This window comes from Ranitomeya imitator, chromosome 1, assembly GCF_032444005.1.
Source record: "Ranitomeya imitator isolate aRanImi1 chromosome 1, aRanImi1.pri, whole genome shotgun sequence".
Classification (NCBI taxonomy): domain Eukaryota; kingdom Metazoa; phylum Chordata; class Amphibia; order Anura; family Dendrobatidae; genus Ranitomeya; species Ranitomeya imitator.
In genome coordinates, this window is record NC_091282.1 from 13304767 (window position 1) to 13329508 (window position 24742).

General features: G+C 45.6%; 1 protein-coding gene across 3 annotated transcripts in view; it reads left to right on the top strand.

The window, feature by feature from the left end:
• LOC138657430 (oocyte zinc finger protein XlCOF7.1-like) overlaps window positions 1-22749 on the top strand; it is a 44204-nt gene extending 21455 nt beyond the window's left edge. The window contains exons 4-7 of one of the 3 annotated variants that reach the window (XM_069745219.1): window positions 8602-8905; window positions 19219-19301; window positions 19454-19565; window positions 19745-22749. In XM_069745219.1, the coding sequence (XP_069601320.1) occupies window positions 19227-19301; window positions 19454-19565; window positions 19745-21660 (2103 nt within the window). In that variant the 5' untranslated portion in view covers window positions 8602-8905; window positions 19219-19226 and the 3' untranslated portion in view covers window positions 21661-22749. Of the gene's footprint in view, window positions 1-8417; window positions 8906-19218; window positions 19302-19453; window positions 19566-19744 lie in introns of those variants that run through there. The other 2 variants (XM_069745218.1, XM_069745220.1) reach the window with 2 other exon arrangements.
• The last annotated feature ends 1993 nt before the right edge of the window (window positions 22750-24742 follow it).

Here is a 24742-nt window from a genome sequence, read left to right on the forward strand (position 1 = left end):
TGCTGGGACATTATACAGCACTGGAGGATTCTGGGTGATGAGTGGAGAGGTGACTGCTGGGACATTATACAGCACTGGAGGATTCTGGGTGATGAGCGGAGAGGTGACTGCTGGGACATTATACAGCACTGGAGGATTCTGGGTGATGAGTGGAGAGGTGACTGCTGGGACATTATACAGCACTGGAGGATTCTGGGTGATGAGTGGAGAGGTGACTGCTGGGAGATTATACAGGACTGGAGGATTCTGGGTGATGAGCAGAGAGGTGACTGCTGGGACATTATACAGCACTGGAGGATTCTGGGTGATGAGCGGAGAGGTGACTGCTGGGACATTATACAGGACTGGAGGATTCTGGGTGATGAGCAGAGAGGTGACTGCTGGGACATTATACAGCACTGGAGGATTCTGGGTGATGAGCGGAGAGGTGACTGCTGGGACATTATACAGCACTGGAGGATTCTGGGTGATGAGCGGAGAGGTGACTGCTGGGACATTATACAGCACTGGAGGATTCTGGGTGATGAGCGGAGAGGTGACTGCTGGGACATTATACAGCACTGGAGGATTCTGGGTGATGAGTGGAGAGGTGACTGCTGGGACATTATACAGGACTGGAGGATTCTGGGGGATGAGCGGAGAGGTGACTGCTGGGACATTATACAGGACTGGAGGATTCTGGGTGATGAGCGGAGAGGTGACTGCTGGGACATTATACAGCACTGGAGGATTCTGGGTGATGAGCGGAGAGGTGACTGCTGGGACATTATACAGCACTGGAGGATTCTGGGTGATGAGCGGAGAGGTGACTGCTGGGACATTATACAGGACGGCACTGGAGGATTCTGGGTGATGAGCGGAGAGGTGACTGCTGGGACATTATACAGGACTGGAGGATTCTGGGTGATGAGCGGAGAGGTGACTGCTGGGACATTATACAGCACTGGAGGATTCTGGGTGATGAGCGGAGAGGTGACTGCTGGGACATTATACAGCACTGGAGGATTCTGGGTGATGAGCGGAGAGGTGACTGCTGGGACATTATACAGCACTGGAGGATTCTGGGTGATGAGTGGAGAGGTGACTGCTGGGACATTATACAGGACTGGGGGATTCTGGGCGATGAGTGGAGAGGTGACTGCTGGGACATTATACAGGACTGGAGGATTCTGGGTGATGAGCGGAGAGGTGACTGCTGGGACATTATACAGCACTGGAGGATTCTGGGTGATGAGCGGAGAGGTGACTGCTGGGACATTATACAGCACTGGAGGATTCTGGGTGATGAGCGGAGAGGTGACTGCTGGGAGATTATACAGCACTGGAGGATTCTGGGTGATGAGCGGAGAGGTGACTGCTGGGACATTATACAGGACTGGAGGATTCTGGGTGATGAGCGGAGAGGTGACTGCTGGGACATTATACAGCACTGGAGGATTCTGGGTGATGAGCGGAGAGGTGACTGCTGGGACATTATACAGGACTGGAGGATTCTGGGTGATGAGTGGAGAGGTGACTGCTGGGACATTATACAGGACTGGAGGATTCTGGGTGATGAGCGGAGAGGTGACTGCTGGGACATTATACAGCACTGGAGGATTCTGGCTGATGAGCGGAGAGGTGACTGCTGGGACATTATACAGGACTGGAGGATTCTGGGTGATGAGCGGAGAGGTGACTGCTGGGACATAATACAGGACTGGAGGATTCTGGGTGATGAGCGGAGAGGTGACTGCTGGGACATTATACAGCACTGGAGGATTCTGGGTGATGAGCGGAGAGGTGACTGCTGGGACATAATAGAGCACTGGAGGATTCTGGGTGTTGAGTGGAGAGGTGACTGCTGGGACATTATACAGGACTGGAGGATTCTGGGTGATGAGCGGAGAGGTGACTGCTGGGACATTATACAGCACTGGAGGATTCTGGGTGATGAGCGGAGAGGTGACTGCTGGGACATTATACAGGACTGGAGGATTCTGGGTGATGAGCGGAGAGGTGACTGCTGGGACATTATACAGCACTGGAGGATTCTGGGTGATGAGCGGAGAGGTGACTGCTGGGACATTATACAGCACTGGAGGATTCTGGGTGATGAGCGGAGAGGTGACTGCTGGGACATTATACAGGACTGGAGGATTCTGGGTGATGAGCGGAGAGGTGACTGCTGGGACATAATAGAGCACTGGAGGATTCTGGGTGTTGAGTGGAGAGGTGACTGCTGGGACATTATACAGGACTGGAGGATTCTGGGTGATGAGCGGAGAGGTGACTGCTGGGACATTATACAGCACTGGAGGATTCTGGGTGATGAGCGGAGAGGTGACTGCTGGGACATTATACAGGACTGGAGGATTCTGGGTGATGAGCGGAGAGGTGACTGCTGGGACATTATACAGCACTGGAGGATTCTGGGTGATGAGCGGAGAGGTGACTGCTGGGACATTATACAGCACTGGAGGATTCTGGGTGATGAGCGGAGAGGTGACTGCTGGGACATTATACAGGACTGGAGGATTCTGGGTGATGAGCGGAGAGGTGACTGCTGGGACATTATACAGCACTGGAGGATTCTGGGTGATGAGCGGAGAGGTGACTGCTGGGACATTATACAGCACTGGAGGATTCTGGGTGATGAGCGGAGAGGTGACTGCTGGGACATTATACAGGACTGGAGGATTCTGGGTGATGAGCGGAGAGGTGACTGCTGGGACATTATACAGGACTGGAGGATTCTGGGTGATGAGCGGAGAGGTGACTGCTGGGACATTATACAGCACTGGAGGATTCTGGGTGATGAGCGGAGAGGTGACTGCTGGGAGATTATACAGGACTGGAGGATTCTGGGTGATGAGTGGAGAGGTGACTGCTGGAACATTATACAGCACTGGAGGATTCTGGGTGATGAGCAGAGAGGTGACTGCTGGGAGATTATACAGGACTGGAGGATTCTGGGTGAAGAGTGGAGAGGTGACTGCTGGAACATTATACAGCACTGGAGGATTCTGGGTGATGAGCGGAGAGGTGACTGCTGGGAGATTATACAGGACTGGAGGATTCTGGGTGATGAGTGGAGAGGTGACTGCTGGAACATTATACAGCACTGGAGGATTCTGGGTGATGAGCGGAGAGGTGACTGCTGGGACATTATACAGCACTGGAGGATTCTGGGTGATGAGTGGAGAGGTGACTGCTGGGACATTATACAGCACTGGAGGATTCTGGGTGATGAGTGGAGAGGTGACTGCTGGGACATTATACAGCACTGGAGGATTCTGGGTGATGAGTGGAGAGGTGACTGCTGGGACATTATACAGGACTGGAGGATTCTGGGTGATGAGTGGAGAGGTGACTGCTGGGACATTATACAGCACTGGAGGATTCTGGGTGATGAGCGGAGAGGTGACTGCTGGGACATTATACAGCACTGGAGGATTCTGGGTGATGAGCGGAGAGGTGACTGCTGGGACATTATACAGGACTGGAGGATTCTGGGTGATGAGCGGAGAGGTGACTGCTGGGACATTATACAGGACCGGAGGATTCTGGGAGATGAGCGGAGAGGTGACTGCTGGGACATTATACAGCACTGGAGGATTCTGGGAGATGAGCGGAGAGGTGACTGCTGGGACATTATACAGGACCGGAGGATTCTGGGAGATGAGCGGAGAGGTGACTGCTGGGACATTATACAGCACTGGAGGATTCTGGGTGATGAGCGGAGAGGTGACTGCTGGGACATTATACAGCACTGGAGGATTCTGGGTGATGAGCGGAGAGGTGACTGCTGGGAGATTATACAGCACTGGAGGATTCTGGGTGATGAGCGGAGAGGTGACTGCTGGGACATTATACAGCACTGGAGGATTCTGGGAGATGAGCGGAGAGGTGACTGCTGGGACATTATACAGCACTGGAGGATTCTGGGTGATGAGCGGAGAGGTGACTGCTGGGACATTATACAGCACTGGACGATTCTGGGTGATGAGCGGAGAGGTGACTGCTGGGACATTATACAGCACTGGAGGATTCTGGGTGATGAGCGGAGAGGTGACTGCTGGGACATTATACAGCACTGGAGGATTCTGGGTGATGAGCAGAGAGGTGACTGCTGGGACATTATACAGCACTGGAGGATTCTGGGAGATGAGCGGAGAGGTGACTGCTGGGACATTATACAGGACCGGAGGATTCTGGGAGATGAGCGGAGAGGTGACTGCTGGGACATTATACAGGACCGGAGGATTCTGGGAGATGAGCGGAGAGGTGACTGCTGGGACATTATACAGCACTGGAGGATTCTGGGTGATGAGCGGAGAGGTGACTGCTGGGACATTATACAGGACTGGAGGATTCTGGGTGATGAGCGGAGATGTGACTGCTGGGACATTATACAGCACTGGAGGATTCTGGGTGATGAGCGGAGAGGTGACTGCTGGGACATAATACAGGACTGGAGGATTCTGGGTGATGGGCGGAGAGGTGACTGCTGGGACATTATACAGGACTGGAGGATTCTGTGTGATGAGCGGAGAGGTGACTGCTGGGACATTATACAGCACTGGAGGATTCTGGGTGATGAGCGGAGAGGTGACTGCTGGGACATAATACAGGACTGGAGGATTCTGGGTGATGAGCGGAGAGGTGACTGCTGGGACATTATACAGGACTGGAGGATTCTGGGTGATGAGCGGAGAGGTGACTGCTGGGACATTATACAGGACTGGAGGATTCTGGGTGATGAGCGGAGAGGTGACTGCTGGGACATTATACAGGACTGGAGGATTCTGGGTGATGAGCGGAGAGGTGACTGCTGGGACATTATACAGGACTGGAGCATTCTGGGTGATGAGCGGAGAGGTGACTGCTGGGACATTATACAGGACTGGAGGATTCTGGGTGATGAGCGGAGAGGTGACTGCTGGGACATTATACAGGACTGGAGGATTCTGGGTGATGAGCGGAGAGGTGACTGCTGGGACATTATACAGGACTGGAGGATTCTGGGTGATGAGCGGAGAGGTGACTGCTGGGACATTATACAGCACTGGAGGATTCTGGGTGATGAGCGGAGAGGTGACTGCTGGGACATTATACAGGACAGCACTGGAGGATTCTGGGTGATGAGCGGAGAGGTGACTGCTGGGACATTATACAGGACTGGAGGATTCTGGGTGATGAGTGGAGAGGTGACTGCTGGGACATTATACAGCACTGGAGGATTCTGGGTGATGAGCGGAGAGGTGACTGCTGGGACATAATAGAGCACTGGAGGATTCTGGGTGATGAGTGGAGAGGTGACTGCTGGGACATTATACAGGACTGGAGGATTCTGGGTGATGAGCGGAGAGGTGACTGCTGGGACATTATACAGCACTGGAGGATTCTGGGTGATGAGCGGAGAGGTGACTGCTGGGACATTATACAGGACTGGAGGATTCTGGGTGATGAGCGGAGAGGTGACTGCTGGAACATTATACAGCACTGGAGGATTCTGGGTGATGAGTGGAGAGGTGACTGCTGGGACATTATACAGGACTGGAGGATTCTGGGTGATGAGCAGAGAGGTGACTGCTGGGACATTATACAGGACTGGAGGATTCTGGGTGATGAGCGGAGAGGTGACTGCTGGGACATTATACAGCACTGGAGGATTCTGGGTGATGAGCGGAGAGGTGACTGCTGGGACATTATACAGGACTGGAGGATTCTGGGTGATGAGCGGAGAGGTGACTGCTGGGACATTATACAGCACTGGAGGATTCTGGGTGATGAGCGGAGAGGTGACTGCTGGGACATTATACAGGACTGGAGGATTCTGGGTGATGAGTGGAGAGGTGACTGCTGGGACATTATACAGCACTGGAGGATTCTGGGTGATGAGCGGAGAGGTGACTGCTGGGACATTATACAGCACTGGAAGATTCTGGGTGATGAGCGGAGAGGTGACTGCTGGGACATTATACAGGACTGGAGGATTCTGGGTGATGAGCGGAGAGGTGACTGCTGGGAGATTATACAGGACCGGAGGATTCTGGGTGATGAGCAGAGAGGTGACTGCTGGGACATTATACAGCACTGGAGGATTCTGGGAGATGAGCGGAGAGGTGACTGCTGGGAGATTATACAGGACTGGAGGATTCTGGGGGATGAGCGGAGAGGTGACTGCTGGGAGATTATACAGTACTGGAGGATTCTGGGTGATGAGCGGAGAGGTGACTGCTGGGACATTATACAGGACCGGAGGATTCTGGGTGATGAGCAGAGAGGTGACTGCTGGGACATTATACAGCACTGGAGGATTCTGGGTGATGAGCGGAGAGGTGACTGCTGGGAGATTATACAGGACTGGAGGATTCTGGGAGATGAGCGGAGAGGTGACTGCTGGGACATTATACAGCACTGGAGGATTCTGGGAGATGAGCGGAGAGGTGACTGCTGGGACATTATACAGCACTGGAGGATTCTGGGTGATGAGCGGAGAGGTGACTGCTGGGACATTATACAGCACTGGAGGATTCTGGGAGATGAGCGGAGAGGTGACTGCTGGGACATTATACAGCACTGGAGGATTCTGGGAGATGAGCGGAGAGGTGACTGCTGGGACATTATACAGCACTGGAGGATTCTGGGAGATGAGCGGAGAGGTGACTGCTGGGACATTATACAGCACTGGAGGATTCTGGGAGATGAGCGGAGAGGTGACTGCTGGGACATTATACAGCACTGGAGGATTCTGGGAGATGAGCGGAGAGGTGACTGCTGGGACATTATACAGGACTGGAGGATTCTGGGTGATGAGCGGAGAGGTGACTGCTGGAACATTATACAGGACTGGAGGATTCTGGGTGATGAGCGGAGAGGTGACTGCTGGGACATTATACAGCACTGGAGGATTCTGGGTGATGAGCGGAGAGGTGACTGCTGGGACATTATACAGCACTGGAGGATTCTGGGAGATGAGCGGAGAGGTGACTGCTGGGACATTATACAGCACTGGAGGATTCTGGGTGATGAGCGGAGAGGTGACTGCTGGGACATTATACAGGACTGGAGGATTCTGGGTGATGAGCGGAGATGTGACTGCTGGGACATTATACAGGACTGGAGGATTCTGGGTGATGAGCGTAGAGGTGACTGCTGGGACATTATACAGCACTGGAGGATTCTGGGTGATGAGCGGAGAGGTGACTGCTGGGACATTATACAGCACTGGAGGATTCTGGGTGATGAGCGGAGAGGTGACTGCTGGGACATTATACAGGACTGGAGGATTCTGGGTGATGACCGGAGAGGTGACTGCTGGAACATTATACAGGACTGGAGGATTCTGGGTGATGACCGGAGAGGTGACTGCTGGAACATTATACAGGACTGGAGGATTCTGGGTGATGAGCGGAGAGGTGACTGCTGGGACATTATACAGCACTGGAGGATTCTGGGTGATGAGCGGAGAGGTGACTGCTGGGACATTATACAGGACTGGAGGATTCTGGGTGATGACCGGAGAGGTGACTGCTGGAACATTATACAGGACTGGAGGATTCTGGGTGATGAGCGGAGAGGTGACTGCTGGGAGATTATACAGCACTGGAGGATTCTGGGTGATGAGCGGAGAGGTGACTGCTGGGACATTATACAGGACTGGAGGATTCTGGGTGATGAGCAGAGAGGTGACTGCTGGGACATTATACAGGACTGGAGGATTCTGGGTGATGAGCGGACAGGTGACTGCTGGGAGATTATACAGCACTGGAGGATTCTGGGTGATGAGCGGAGAGGTGACTGCTGGGATATTATACAGCACTGGAGGATTCTGGGTGATGAGCAGAGAGGTGACTGCTGGGACATTATACAGCACTGGAGGATTCTGGGTGATGAGCGGAGAGGTGACTGCTGGGACATTATACAGGACTGGAGGATTCTGGGTGATGAGCGGAGAGGTGACTGCTGGGATATTATACAGCACTGGAGGATTCTGGGTGATGAGCAGAGAGGTGACTGCTGGGACATTATACAGCACTGGAGGATTCTGGGTGATGAGCGGAGAGGTGACTGCTGGGATATTATACAGGACTGGAGGATTCTGGGTGATGAGCGGACAGGTGACTGCTGGGAGATTATACAGCACTGGAGGATTCTGGGTGATGAGCGGAGAGGTGACTGCTGGGATATTATACAGCACTGGAGGATTCTGGGTGATGAGCGGAGAGGTGACTGCTGGGATATTATACAGCACTGGAGGATTCTGGGTGATGAGCAGAGAGGTGACTGCTGGGACATTATACAGGACTGGAGGATTCTGGGTGATGAGCGGAGAGGTGACTGCTGGGATATTATACAGCACTGGAGGATTCTGGGTGATGAGCAGAGAGGTGACTGCTGGGACATTATACAGCACTGGAGGATTCTGGGTGATGAGCGGAGAGGTGACTGCTGGGACATTATACAGCACTGGAGGATTCTGGGTGATGAGCGGAGAGGTGACTGCTGGGACATTATACAGCACTGGAGGATTCTGGGTGATGAGCGGAGAGGTGACTGCTGGGACATTATACGGCACTGGAGGATTCTGGGTGATGACGGTGTGGCTGTTGTCAGGTTCCTATAAGGTGTCAGGACGTCGCTGTCTATCTCTCCATGGAGGAGTGGGAGTATCTAGAAGGACACCAGGATCGGTACCAGGATGTGATGATGGAGGAGCTCCGGCCTCTTACACCACGAGGTGAGAGGAAACCTTCCCCTGACATCAGATTGTCTCTTCAGCGTTGGTCGGTTGCTATTAGTGATGCAGACACAGATATTTCCGTGTTTTCTCTGTGGGATGAGTCTCTCCTATAACGGCTGATCGGACCTCACATTTGGTACGTGGAGAGATCCGCTGCTGGTGGAGCCTTCACACATCGTTGATACAGGCAGTTTTTCATTTTTGCCCTTTGTTTATTGTTCTTATCTTTCTCTCTAGAGCGATGACATTTTCGTTTTCCCGTCCCCTCAGCAGTATGAGGACTTGTTTCTTTTGGTTGTAGTTTTGGATGACACAATTCCTTTTATATTAGGCCGGGTTCACACTGCGTTAGGAGCAGCAGCCCGTTCAGCACATACGCTAACGGGCTGCTGTTAACGCGAGTGCCGACGTTTACATCGTGCTAGCGCAGATGGAGAATCTCCTAGCTCTATCTGCGCTAGCAGTGACGGACCCGGAAACGCTGCAGCCCGCGTCTCAGGGTCCGTCACTCAATGACGGCACATCGCTAGCGCACGACCATTGTGGGCGTGCGCTAGCGATGCATCCGACATTGCTTTCAATGGCGGCGTTAACGGACTACGTTCTGCCGCAGTGTAACGTAGTCCGTTTAACGGAGGCGATGAACGCAATGTGAACCCAGCCTTATACAGCTCTGGCAAAAATGAAGAGAACACTGTAAAATGTTCAGTTTGTCTGATTTTTCTCTTTATATTTTTTGAGTAAAATGTAAATTGTTCTTTTATTCTATAAACTTCTGACAACGTCTCCGAAGTTCCAAGCAATAAATTTTGTATTTCTTTTCTGAAAATGAGAAATGGTCAAAATAACAACAAAAAAATGACCAGCGCTTTCAGACCTCAAATAATGCAAAGAAAACAAGCTCATAATCACTTAGAAACAACAATACTAATGTTTTACCTCAGGAAGAGTTCAGAGATCAATATTTTGTGAAATAACCATGATTTTTAATCCCAGCTTTCATGTGTCTTGGCAGCTTTCCACCAGTCTTTCGGGTGACCTCATGCCACTCCTGGTACAATAATGTCAGCAGTGTTTGATGGCTCGTGACTATCCATCATCCTCTTGATTACATTCCAGAAGTTTTCTATGGGGTTCAGGTCTGAAGATTACGCTGGCCATGACAGGGATTTGATGTGGTGGTCCTTCATCCACACCTTGATTGCCCTAGCTGTGTGGCATGGCACATTATCCTGCTGGAAATACAGTCCTCAGAGTTGGGGAACATTGTCTGAGCAGAAGGAATCAACTGTTTTTCCAGGATAGCCTTGTATGCGGCTTGATTCATACGTCCTTCACAAAGATTAACCTTTCCAATTCCAGTGTTGCTGATGCATCCCCAGATCATCACTGATCCTCCACCAGATTTCACAGTGGGTGCAGACACTGTGGCTTGTACGCCTCTCCAGGTCTCCGTCTAACCATTAGGCGACCAGGTGTTGGGCAAAGCTGAAAATTAGACTTATCAGAGAAGATTACCTTACTCCAGTCCTCTATGGTCCAATCCTTATGGTCTTTGGTAAACTTCAGCCTGGCTCTCCTTTGCTTCTCATTGATGAAAGGCTTTTTTCTAGCTTTACATGACTTGAGTCCTGCCTCTAGGAGCCTGTTACGAAATGTTCTTGCCGTGCACTTCACCCCACCTGCCATTTACCATTCCTTTTATAGGTCACTTGATGTCATCCTGCGGTTGCTGAGTGACATTCAAATAAGGTGATAGTCATCCCGGTCAGTGGAGAGTCGTTTCCGCCCTCTGCCGGTCTGTAGCTTTGTTCAAAATTTTAAAGATGGAGGCAACATGACTCTCACTGTGTCCCTCTGCTAGTAAAGCCAGAATTGAGCCCTTCTTTTCCTCACTCAAGACTTTTCTTTTTAACTCCTTTGATATGGTTAAACGTTTTTTTTTTTTATTCAAATTAATTTTGGCCTATTCCTAGCACTTGTTTTGCCATCCAGCTTGTCCTATTGCAGAAGGATTGTGAACACCACAGCAGGGTTTTTTAATACTTTCCTTCATTATATAAGATTTGGTTCAGGTGATCACCTAATCAGAAGCACATTAAGTAGAATGAGGCGTCCTCTGGTGGGAATTCAACTGACACAGGAATGGAATGGCTGTCAGATATGTAGAGATGGTGATTTTTTAGAAAACTGTGCAGTGGTCTCTTAATTTTTGCCAGAGCTGTATATTGAGGCAGCAGAGTTACTCTGGACTCCGTCTGTTCAGCGGCCTCCTTCTTTTCAGAAGTGAACAAAACAGACACCACTGGATCATAGGCCAGACGTCGTCCACAGTGTCTTCATCTGCCTCAATATGGGAAATTTTCCACCAGAGGCTCCATTTGAATTACGTATTTCAGAGATTGACAGAGAAACCTCAATGCAAGCGCTCAGCGCAGAGAGCAGGATAAATGTGCGCCGAGCCTTACTGCGATCTTTGGGAGGCAGAATGAAAAAATCAACAGCAGGTGAAGAATTTGTTTTATTTATTTTTTACACCGTTCCTCGTGTGGTATAAGTGATTAGACGACTTTATTCTTTCAGTCGGTGCGATTACAGCGATACCAGATTTATATCAGATTTTTACGTTTGGCTTCTGTCACACACTAAAAGACGCTTTATATTGCAAAAACAAGTTTTGCATCCCCATATTTTGAGAGCTATAATTTTCCTATATTTCTGCCAACAGAGTCTTTTTAGGACGAGTTCATGTTTTTATTGGTACCATTTTTGGGCACATGACATTTTTTAATCGCTTTCCATTACCATGTTTGGGAGGCAAAGTGAACAAACGCCAGAAATTCAGAGAGTTTTTTTTTTTTTACGCAATTCCACGTGTGGTAAAATTGATGAGGCAGCTTTATTCTTCAGGTCCGTACGATTACAGATATACCTCTTTGAGATCATTTTTTTATGTTTTGGCTTTTACATAATAAAAAAAATGTTATCGTCAAAAAATAGTTTTTCGCCTAATTCTGAGAGCTATAACGTTTTTATTTTTCTGGAGATGGAGCTGAATGAAGGTTTGTTTTTTGTAGGACAAGATGACCTTTTTAGCGGTACCATATTTATTTGCATTTGTTTTTTTGTTCGCGTTTTATTCCACTTTTTGTTCTGCAGTATGATGAAAAAGCATAGTTTTTTGCCTCGTATTTTATTTATTAACGGTGTTCACTGAAGGGTTAACTGTGGTGACAGTTTTATAGGTCGGGTTGTTCTGGACGCGGTGATTCCAGATATATGTGCTTTTTGTTTATTGTTGTTTTTACATAAAAAAACGTATTTATGGGTATAATATACATTTTATTTTACCGTTTTTTTCGCTTTATAAGACGCACCTCGATTTTAGAGAGAAAACTAAGAAATAAATATTTTGAGCTAAATAGTGTGCAAAAACCTTTAATAAAATATGTGGATGACGCTCTATTATGGGGCATCTGTGAATTACAGTACAGTGCCTGCGTGTATTGTGACTACCAACCCCGTCATCCTCAGGAATACACCCACTTACTATATACATGGATGTATTCTGAAAGATGAGGGAGGTGGTAGTCACATTTGCATATTACTCGTTGGACACCACATTACATTGTATATTTATACTAAATATGGCTAGAATCCCCATCATCCTTCATAATACACCCATTGATGCAGTATATTCTGAAGGATGATGGGGGTTGTTTGCTCACCTTTCCTAAAAGGATCTCGGACTTGTGAGTACTGTAGTTGCAACATTAAATAGTGTGCAGGGACCGATATGTGATTGGTGGAGGTAGCTCAGCAACAGTTCCCTCCACCAATCACGATCCATCCCTGCAGAGGAGGAGGAGAATTGCTCTTCTCCCCCCTCCTCAGCTTTAGGCTTCTTTCACCCGTACCGGAGACACTGACACACGTAGACCCATTCAAATGAATGGGTCTGTGCACATGTCAGTGTGTTTCCACGGACCGTGTGTCTGTGTGCCCCACACGTAGATATGTCCATTTTTTACCGTCAGCACGGGCGTCAAAACTTCCTGCACATGTGCATACGGGGAACACACATGGATGTCATCCATGTGATATGCATCGGTGCTGGGGAAGAAGTGCTACAGTAAGCGCTGTTCCCCAGCGTCGGGTGCTGAAGACGGCTCTCCTCATTCTCTGCTCTACCGGCGATCAGTGCAAGCAGAGGAGAATGATGAGAGTTATATTCAATTCAGAACAATGACAGCAGGTGGGGGCTTTTTGGACTATTTCTTCCATCAACCTACACCTTCTGCCGCTAATAACAGTGACAGCGGGAACAGATGATGGGGGTGTTCCTCACCCACTGCCTGCGATATAACTAAATGAATGAAAAACCCGGCGTGGTTTCCCCCATATTTTCTATAGCCAGCCAGGCAAAACGTACAGCTGGGGGCTGCAACCCTCGGCTGTGAGCTTCAGCAAGGCTGGTTATCAAGAATAGAGGGGTTTCCAAGAATTTTTTTTTTTTAATTATTTAAATAATTTAAAAAAATGGCAGGGGTCCCCATTTCTGACAACTAGCATTGCTAAAGCTCATACATGTTGGCTGGTATTCTCAGGCTGGTAAGGGGCCGTGCATATAGCCCCCCCCCAGCCTAAAAATATCAGCCCACAGCTGCCCAGAAAAGGCACAGCTACTGTATTAGATGCGCCAATTCTGGCGCTTTGCTGGCTCTTCCTGCTTGCTCTGTATTGGTGGCAAGTGGGGTTCATATTTGTGCGGTTGATGTCACCTTTGTATTGTCAGGTGACATCAAGCCCATGGTTTAGTAATGGAGAGGTGTCTATAAGACACCTCTCCATAACTAATTCTATAGCTATATGGTAAATAAAGACACAGCCAGAATAAAGTCCTTTAATAGTCTCAATTAAACCGTACTTACAACCTCGCCTAATTCCACCGAAGTCCTCGATCTCCTGGAATAAAAGTAAAATAAAAAACAACAATATACCATACCTGTCCATCGTTCTGTCCCACGCCGTAATCAATGTCTGGGGAGAAACAGTTTTCAACCTGGACGGTGTCAAGTTCCGACTGTCCAGGCTGAGAACCACTGGTGAATGAACTGCTGACCAGCTGACTGATCATTGACCAGCGGTGACGTCATCGAGGCCGGGCCAAGAGCTCCATCTGTGTCTGCGTCGCGGCCATTTTCCTGTAGACATCGTGTAGAGGCAGGCGCAGATAGAGATCTCGGCTTTCCTCCATCTGCGCCGATGGGGAAGCCAGAAGCCAGACACTGGACCCCAGAAGAAGAATCGCGGCCATCATATGCCACCACCACTCACCTCCGTACAACCACCACTCACCACCATACCACCACTGCAGGACCACCGCTCGCCACCGTACCACCACCGCACACTGCAGGAATACCGCACCACCACAACACCCCCTAGCTTCGGGCCCGCAGCATCTGTAAGAACAGTGTTCAGTTTATAAGATGCACCCCCATTTTCCCCCTAATTTGGGGGATCATAAAAATACATCTTATAAAGCGAAAAATAGGGTATTTTTTTTTCTTTTTACTTTTTTCTTAGTCTCTTTATGGGACTTTAACTTTCATGGCTGTGCTTGCTAGTATAATTACAGTGGATTATACCTGTTCATGTTGCACTGACAGAAGCCTCTTAGGCCATGCTCTGACCATGGTCTAACAGGCTTTCCGTACATTGAGGACCCGGATGCCGTTGACCTTGGGATGCCATGAGGACTATCGGGCCCTTGCGATGACTTTGCATGGGTGCTGATCGGATAGGAGAGGGAGCCCCATCCCTCAGCCTACTAAATATTGTAATCGGATACGATTGCGGTATTTTGGGGGTTAAACAACCTGGGGCAGTGCGCACACCGCTACTGGCTGTGAGAGCCTGGTCATGTAAGCCAAGCTACTGGCGACGATCGTGCGGGCACAGCTCCTGTGCCACTCATGAATGCATGACGTACTTATATGTCATTGGTCGAGAACCCCTATCGAACCATAACGTATAGGTACGTCATATGTCGTGAAGAAGATAAAATAGCAGGAATAATTAAAACCAGTATATAAAGTTATAAAGTGTCCAGAATAACTTTCTAAACGGCACCATAATGAATCTAAACCGCAAGCACCAGCAATGTGGACATTACAGTTTCCATGTAGGTTCATACGGATGCCTGAACCTGCCGCTCTTCTAAGACTCCACTCTTCTTTTCTATGCAGTATTTATGAGGAAGCTGGACTTAGGCTACTTTCACACATCAGGTTTTTTGCATCAGGCACAATGTTGGAAAAAACGGATCCTGCGCAGATTGTGAAAAAATGATACGACGGATCTGTTTTTGTTGACGGATCAGACTAGCATAGCCAGATAATTGGATAAAAAAAAAATTGAAGCATGCTCAGTTTGAAAAAACGGAATCTGGCACCGGAATCTGTCATTTTCCGGATCCGGCGCTTCCGGCTTTTTCGCCGGAGACAAAAAAACATTGCTGTGGATGTTTTTTCCAGAAACTGGAAACGACAGATTTGCCGGATCTGATGAAAACCGGACGAAACGCAAGGTCATCTGGCGCAATCCAGCACTAATACAAGTCTATGGGAAAAAAACAGATCCGGCGGCAATATTCGCCGCATCCGGTTTTTTGAGAATTAGCCGGATTGAGCCTGACAGCGAAAACCTGATGTGTCAAAGTAGCCTTAGATGATTCCAGTGTTGGGGTGAAAATCGGTGGAGGCATCAGCACTCTGACATATGGAGAAGATACCACCCTGCTGACAACGAGTGATATCGCTGTGTGGTTATACAAGAGAATTATACTCTCACCAGACTTTGTGTAAATCAATAATACCAGAGAATATAAGAAACTTTGTAATATAGTAATATATCTTATCCGAAAATTCACTTGAGATCTTCTTACCGGAAAACACTTATCTTTTCTTTCTAGGAAGATGGGACCAGCTGTGCGGCTTTAATAACGTTTTATTCTGTTACTCACTACGATTTAATTGATCTCATACATTAATCTTTTCACCTAACATTAGTTGTATGTAATAAAAGTACTTAATGTTGTACTACATCACCCCTGACCGAGCTAATGGTGTCGCTATTTTCCTCCATTCCAACATGTACTGGTTTTCCACAGCGCAATTATATAGTTTTAATCTTTACTTACCTTATAATACTAATGTCCCATCCTGGTCCTCATCTTATAGTAATGCCCCATTCTGTTCCCCTTCTTATAGTAATGCCCCATCCTGGTCCTCATCTTATAGTAATGCCCCATCCTGGTCCTCATCTTATAGTCATGCCCCATCCTGGTCCTCATCTTTATAGTCATGCCCCATCCTGGTCCTCATCTTATAGTCATGCCCCATCCTGGTCCTCATCTTATAGTCATGCCCCATCCTGGTCCTCATCTTTATAGTCATGCCCCATCCTGGTCCTCATCTTATAGTCATGCCCCATCCTGGTCCTCATCTTATAGTCATGCCCCATCCTGGTCCTCATCTTGTAGTAATGCCCCATCCTGGTCCTCATCTTATAGTCATGCCCCATCCTGGTCCTCATCTTTATAGTCATGCCCCATCCTGGTCCTCATCTTATAGTCATACCCCATCCTGGTCCTCATCTTGCAGTAATGCCCCATCCTGGTCCTCATCTTATAGTCATGCCCCATCCTGGTCCTCATCTTTATAGTCATGCCCCATCCTGGTCCTCATCTTATAGTCATGCCCCATCCTGGTCCTCATCTTTATAGTCATGCCACATCCTGGTCCTCATCTTGTAGTAATGCCCCATCCTGGTCCTCATCTTATAGTCATGCCCCATCATGGTCCTCATCTTTATAGTCATGCCCCATCCTGGTCCTCATCTTGTAGTAATGCCCCATCCTGGTCCTCATCTTATAGTCATGCCCCATCCTGGTCCTCATCTTTATAGTCATGCCCCATCCTGGTCCTCATCTTATAGTCATGCCCTATCCTGGTCCTCATCTTATAGTCATGCCCCATCCTGGTCCTGGTCCTGGTCCATTTTTTTAAATGGTATTCATCGTATGGGTTATGGTCCAGCTTTATAGCTTATGGATGTGGCGATAACAAACATTCACTTTTTTGTTAACTTTTTAATATATATAACAGCATTTTTAGTGGCAAAATAGTTTATAATGCTTTATTTTGAATTTTTTTTTTTTTTATATTTTTCCAATTTTGTTTCTCTCAATTGGCCCACACAGTAATTTTGTCTTACAATTAGCACCATACAGTAATTCTGGCAAACATCTTGTGCCCCATCCTGATCCCCATCTTGAAGTGACGCCTTATCGTGGTCCCGTTCTTGTAGTAATTCCCCATCCTGATTTTCTTTTTATACTAATTATTTCTATAGCACCATTGATACCATGGTCTGTACATGAGAAGGGGTTACATACAAATTACAGATATCACTTACAGTAAACAAACTAACAATGACAGACTGGTACAGAGGGGCGAGGACCCTGCCCTTGCGGGCTTACATTCTACAGGATTATGGGGAAGGAGACAGTAGGTTGGGGGTTGCAGGAGATCCGGTGTTGGTGAGGTGGTAGCTCCAGTAGTGGTGAGAAGGCAGCTGGGTCAGTGCAGGTTGTAGGCTTTCCTGAAGAGATGGGTTTTCAGGTTCCGTCTGAAGGATCCGAATGTGGTTGATAGCCGGACGTGTTGGGGCAAAGAATTCCAGAGGATGGGGGATATTCAGGAGAAGTCTTGAAGGCGGTTGGAGGGGAGGAGCGAATAAATTTGGAGGAGAGAAGGAGGTCTTGGGAGGACTGGAGATTACGTGAGGGAACATATTGGGAGATTAGGTCAGAGATATATGGAGGAGACCGGTTGTGGATGGCTTTGTAGGTCAGTATTAGTAATTTGAACTGGATAAGCTGAGTGATTGGGAGCCAGTGAAGAGATTTGCAGAGGGAAGAAGCGGAGGAGTAGCGAGGAGAGAGATGAATTAGTCAGGCAGCAGAGTTAAGGATGGACTGGAGAGGTGCGAGAGTGTTAGCAGGGAGGCCACAGAAAAGGATGTTGCAGTAGTCAAGGCGGGAGATGATGAGGGCATGCACAAGCATTTTAGTGGATTGAGGGTTGAGGAAAGGACGGGTTCTGGAGATATTTTTGATCTGGAGGCGACAGGAGGTGGAAAGAGCTTGGATGTGCGGTTTGAAGGACAGGGCAGAGTTATGGGTTACTCCTAGGAAGCGGACTTCCGGTACGGGGGAAAGCGTGATGTCATTTATTGTGATAGATAGATCAGGTAAGGAAGATCTGTGAGATGAAGGAAAGATGATGAGTTCAGATTTGTCCACATTGAGTTTGAGGAAGCGAGAGGAGAAGGAGGAGGATATGGCTGATAGACACACCGGGATTCTGGACAGCAGAGAGGTGATGTCTGGGCCAGAAAGGTAGATCTGAGTGTCATCAGCATAAAGGTGGTACTCAAATCCATGGGACTTTGAGTTGTCCCAGGCCAAGTGTATAGATTGAGAATAGTAAGGGACCTAGAGCAGAGCCTTATGTCCCCATCCTGGTCCCCATATTGTAGTAATATCCCATCCTTATCCCCTTCTTCTAGTAATGTCCCCTCCTGGTCCCCTTCTTGTAGTAGCATCCCATCCTGATTCCCCTTCTTATAGTAACGTCCCATCATGGTCCCCTTCTTATAGTAATTTCCCCATCCTGGTCCCCTTCTTTATAGTAGTGTTCCATCCCCCTCTTATAGTAGTGTCTCATGCTGGTCCCTTTTGTTATAGTAATGACCCATCCTGGTCCTCTTCTTATTGTAATGCCCCATGTTGGTACCCTTCTCGTAGTAATGTCCCATCCTGATCCCCTTCTTATACTAATGTCCCATCCTGGTCCCCTTCTTATAGTAATGTCCGATCCTGGTCCTCTTCTTATAGTAATATCCCATCCTGGTCCTCTTCTTATTGTAATGCCTCATCCTGGTCCCCTTCTTATAGTAATGTCCCATTCTAGTCATCATCTTATTGTAATGCCCCATCCTGGTCCCCATCTTGTAGTGATGCCTTATCATGGTCCCCTTCGTGTAGTAATGCCCCATCCTCATTTCCCATATTGTAGTAATGTCCTCATACTGGTCCTCATCTTGGAGTATGTCCCCATCTTATAGTAATGTCCCCATCCTGGTCTCCTTCTTATAGTAATGTCCCCATCCTGGTCCCTTTCTTATGGTGGTGTCCCATCCCGATCCCCCTTTTAGGCCTTTTCTCTGCACGGCAACACGTTTCAATAGAATGTGCATCCAAGGATGCACATTCAACTGATATAAAGCACTCAAATTGGTAACTCCTGCACCAGGCCGCGATCATCAAGGAGTCTACAATGCCTTTGTGCCCCATGAAGCCGACCCAGGGCTGTGGGCCGCCTGCTTGAGAGCCCTGATCTATTCTGTAACTGTGTTTCATACAGATGGACTCATGGAAAGCAGTCCCCATCCTCTGTATTCCCAGGACTGCCCAGAGGAAAGTCACAATGTCCCGGAAAGTCATCAGGTAGGTGGCACAGAGCCCTGTATCAGATCTGTATCGGAGGGTGCAGTACACTCATAGATGTTCTACACTTTTGGTTGTTTCTTATTTGAATGTGATTTTTGCTTTTAAACCATTTTCTGTATGGTAGTGAATTGGTTTATTGATCAAATCAGGGTGAAGATCTGACTAAAATAAAAGCAGAGTTTGAAGCAGAAGATATTATGAGTGGCAGTCTGTTATGTATGAGAGATATGAAGGCGGAGATTCTAGTTGATACCATTACAGGTATGTCATATTGCATTTTAAAAGTGAACTCATTTTTCCAGGTGATTTTTTTTTTCAACGTAATCCAATTTTATAGATTCACAATTATATTTATTTATAATGAATTATTTCACATTTATTTAATGTATATGCCGCTGTTTTAGTTTACAATTTACATAATCTATTTTTAATGCTAACAGAAAATTTCTGGGGGAATTCTGAGGAAAACGCCGTGTCATCGCTAAACTATAAAATGGAAGATGAACATATCAAGCGGCGCACTTTAGAAGAAAACCTCATTACTACTGATGTAAATTCGGGACTTCACAGTTCAAATCTGTTATATAATCCCCCCAATCGTAAGGAACCTTATCCTGACCAATCTCAGGTTGATACTATAAGCACAGATCTGAGATGGGGTAATATGTTTCAATGTGGTAAGCAGTTCATAAAAAGCTCATGTCTTTTTACTCATGAAGGAACACATACAGGTGAGAAGTCATACTCCTGTTCAGAATGTGGGAAATGCTTTACAAATAAATCAAGTCTTGTTAAACATGAGAGAATACATACAGGGGAGAAGCCATATTCATGTTCAGAATGTGGAAAGTGTTTTGCACGTCAATCGGGTCTCGTTAAACATCGAAGAAGTCATACAGGTGAGAAGCCATACTCTTGTTCAGAATGTGGGAAATGTTTTTCAGATCAGTCAAATTTTGTTAAACATAGGAGAATTCACACAGGAGAGAAGCCGTATTTATGTTCAGAATGTGGAAAGTGCTTTGCGTATCATTCATATCTTGATAAACATCAAAGAATCCATACAGGGGAGAAACCATACACCTGTTCTGAATGTGGGAAATGTTTTTCAGATAAGTTAAGTCCTGTTAGACATGAGAGAAGTCAAACAGGAGACAAGCTGTATTCATGTTCAGAATGTGGAAAGTTTTTTACTCATCAGTCAGGTCTTGTTAAACATCAGAGAAGTCACACTGGGGAAAAGCCATACTCCTGTTTAGAATGTGGGAAATGTTTTTCAGATCAATCAAATTTTGTTAAACATAGGAGAATTCACGCAGGGGAGATGCCGTATTCATGTTCAGAATGTGGAAAAAACTTTACTGATAAATCAAATTTTGTTAGTCATCAGAGAATCCACACAGGAGAGAAACCATATTCATGTTTAGAATGTGGAAATTGTTTTGCACATCAATCAGGCCTTGTTAAACATCAGAGAATCCACACAGAGGAGAAACCATATTCCTGTTTAGAATGCGGGAAATGTTTTTCTGATAAATCAAGTCTTCTTAGACATGAGAGAAGGCACACAGAGAAAAAGACGCACTCGTGTTCAGAATGTGGAAAGTGTTTTGCACGTGAATTAGCTCTTGTTAAACATCAGAGAATCCACACAGGGGAAAAGCCATACTCCTGTTTAGAATGTGGGAAATGTTTTTCAGATAAGTCAAGTTTTGTTAAGCACATGAGAATTCACACAGGGGAGAAGCCGTATTCATGTTCAGAATGTGGGAAAAACTTTACAGATAAATCAAGTTTTGCTAATCATCAGAGAATCCACACAGGAGAAAAACCATATTCATGTTCAGAATGTGGAAAGTGCTTTATTACAAAAACCAAGCTTAGAGATCATCATCGAAGTCACACAGGAGAGAAGCCATTTTTATGTTTGCTGTGTGGAAAATGTTTTCTAAGTAAACCAAATCTTCTTACACATCAGAGACTTCATAAGAGAATTCTGACTGGAGAGAAACCGTATTCATGTTCAGAATGTGGAAAGTGTTTTACACATAAATCAAGTTTTGTTACTCATCAGCGAATTCACACAGGAGATAAGCCGTTTTCATGTACAGAATGTGGAAAATGCTTTATTACTAAAACAAAACTTAGGGATCATCAACGTAGTCACACAGGTGAGAGACCTTATTTATGTTCACAGTGTGGAAAATGTTTTCTAAGTAAACCAAATCTTCTTACACACAAGAGAATTCACACAGGAGAAAAGCCGTACTCTTGTTCACAGTGTGAGAAGTGTTTTACAGATAAATCAAATCTTGTTAAGCATCAACGAATTCACACAGCAGAGAAGCCATTTTGATCAATATGTGTGAAATATTTAAATAAATGTCAAATTTTAAGGCTTATTAGGTAAATTATAAAGAAGAAACCCTGTAATTGTTTGTCATGTGGAAAATGGTTTAAGAGCAAAAAAATAAAATAAATAAATAAACTACATTTTAACACGTGGTTTAATGACTTGAAGTTATGTCTTTTATTTACCTTAATAACTCAGTTTGTTTATTTTTTTCCATTATCATATTCCAACAGCCAAGTTTTTTTTTAATTTTTTTGTGTCTACAGTTTATCTTTAATTTTGGAGTGAATTTGATAAACAACATAAAATCTGTCTTTGATTTTTACATATGATATCTTACTGTTTTAACACTCAGGAAATATTACATGTTCTATGCATTGGTGGTTTTTGGGAAATACCAAATATGTATTTTTTTTTTTTCCAATCAGTTTTACTTCAATTTTATATATATATATATATATATATATATATATATATATATATATATATATATATATATATATATATGTTTTTGCAATAGTGCCATTTTGTTGTACATAGAATTTACTGGCTAAGCTTTCATTAAATTATTTTTTGTGGGATTCTCCTCTATGGTTTCTGCATTTTTGTTACAAATTGGGCCATGCAGTCTAACTAAAAATGTATCTGTTTTCCATGTGTTGTTTTGATTATTATTTAAGGTGAAAATAAAATGTTTTTTAAAGAAATGTGGTAGACCGGAGGGAATTGATTCACAGGACCCTTGTCTAGCAACCATGTGAATATGCTGAGGCTGTTGGATGGGATCCCTGCAAACAGTCTCCTACTTGCCGGGATCCCTGGCGTCACTATTTATTAGTAGGCCCAGTGCGATCTGTGTGCTTCATTGTGCAATGATAACGTAACGACGGGCCAACAAATAAGGAGAAGTCGGAAGAGAAGTGATTACAGTAGGTAGGAGGTACACAGAGTTCCTGTCTGATAGCTGCTATTACAGTTGATATTTTATACCTTGCTTTGATATTCATTTGAACAATGTATATTTAATATTTGTGTTTTTGTATACTCAAGCATTGTTTTGATTTTAGCAATAAACTGAGAAGTTGCTTAAAACCATTGGTGACCAGTTTATACAGGATTTGATGGAATATGTGCCTTCTGCTGATATGCTGACCTTTTTTTGTAATGTACTGTAACTTCTCTCTTTTTCTGAAAAACACTAAAACCCTCCATGATTCTGAGGGTCTAGCAGACAAGCTTTATACTCAATATAACACAATTGTAACCAAATAGTGGGTCGAATACGGAAAAGATCCATGACAAAAATTTAAAGGGTGGTTTGCACGTTAATGACCGGGCCAATTTTTACAATTCTGACCACTGTCCCTTTATGAGGTTATAACTCTGGAACGCTTCAACGGATCCTGGTGATTCTGACATTGTTTTCTCGTGACATATTGTACTTCATGATAGTGGTAACATTTCTTTGATATACCTGCGTTTATTTGTGAAAAAAAAAACGGAAATTTGGCAAAAATTTTGAAAATTTCGCAATTTTCCAACTTTGAATTTTTATGCAATTAAATCACAGAGATATGTCACACAAAATAGTTAATAAGTAACATTTCCCACATGTCTACTTTACATCAGCACAATTTTGGAACCAAATTTTTTTTTTGTTAGGGAGTTATAAGGGTTAAAAGTTGACCAGCAATTTCTCATTTTTACAACACCATTTTTTTTTTAGGAACCACATCTCATTTGAAGTCATTTTGAGGGGTCTATATGATAGAAAATACCCAAGTGTGACACCATTCTAAAAACTGCACCTTTCAAGGTGCTCAAAACCACAATCTAGAAGTTTATTTTCCCTTCAGGTGTTTCACAGGAATATTTGGAATGTTTAAATAAAAATGAACATTTAACTTTTTTTCACACAAAATTTATTTCAGCTCCAATTTGTTTTATTTTACCAAGGGTAACAGGAGAAAATGGACCCCAAAAGTTGTTGTACAATTTGTCCTGAGTACACCGATACCCCATATGTGCGGGTAAACCACTGTTTGGGCGCATGACAGAGCTCGGAAGCGAAGGAGCGCCATTTGACTTTTCAATGCAAAATTGACAGTAATTGAGATGGGACGCCATGTTGCATTTGGAGAGCCACTGATGTGCCTAAACATTGAAACCCCACACAAGTGACACCATTTTGCAAAGTAGACCCCCTAAGGAACTTATCTAGAGGCTTGGTGAGCACTTTGACCCACCAAGGGCTTCACAGAAGTTTATAATGCAGAGCTGTAAAAATAAAACAAAAATTTTTTCCCACAAAAATTATTTTTTAGCCCCTAGTTTTGTATTTTCCCGAGGGTAACAGGAGAAATTGGACCCCAAAAGTTGTTGTCCAATTTGTCCTGAGTACGATGATACCCCATATGTGGGGGGGACCACCATTTGGGTGCATGGGAGGGCTCGGAAGGGAAGGAGGGCCATTTGGAATGCAGACTTAGATGGAATGGTGTGCAGGCGTCACATTGCGTTTGCAGAGCCCCTAATGTACCTAAAAACAGTAGAAACCCCCCACAAGTGACACTATTTTGGAAAGTGGACCCCCTAAGGAACTCATCTAGATGTGTTGTGAGAGCTTTGAACCCCCAAGTGTTTCACTACAGTTTATAACGCAGAGCCGTGCAAATAAAAAATATTTTTTTTCCCCAAAAAATTATTTTTTAGCCCCCAGTTTTGTATTTTCCCAAGGGTAACAGGAGAAATTGGACGCCAAAAGTTGACACCATTTTGCAAAGTAGACCCCCTAAGGAACTTATCTAGAGGCGTGGTGAGCACTTTGACCCACCAAGTGCTTCACAGAAGTTTATAATGCAGAACTGTAAAAATAAAAAATATTTTTTCACAAAAATTATTTTTTGCCCCCAATTTTTTATTTTCCCAAGGGTAAGAGAAGAAATTGGACCCCAAAAGTTGTTGTACAATTTGTACTGAGAACACTGATACCCCATATGCGGGGGTAAACCACTGTTTGGGCACACGGGAGAGCTCGGAAGGGAAGGAGCACTGTTTTACTTTTTCAACGCAGAATTGGCTGGAA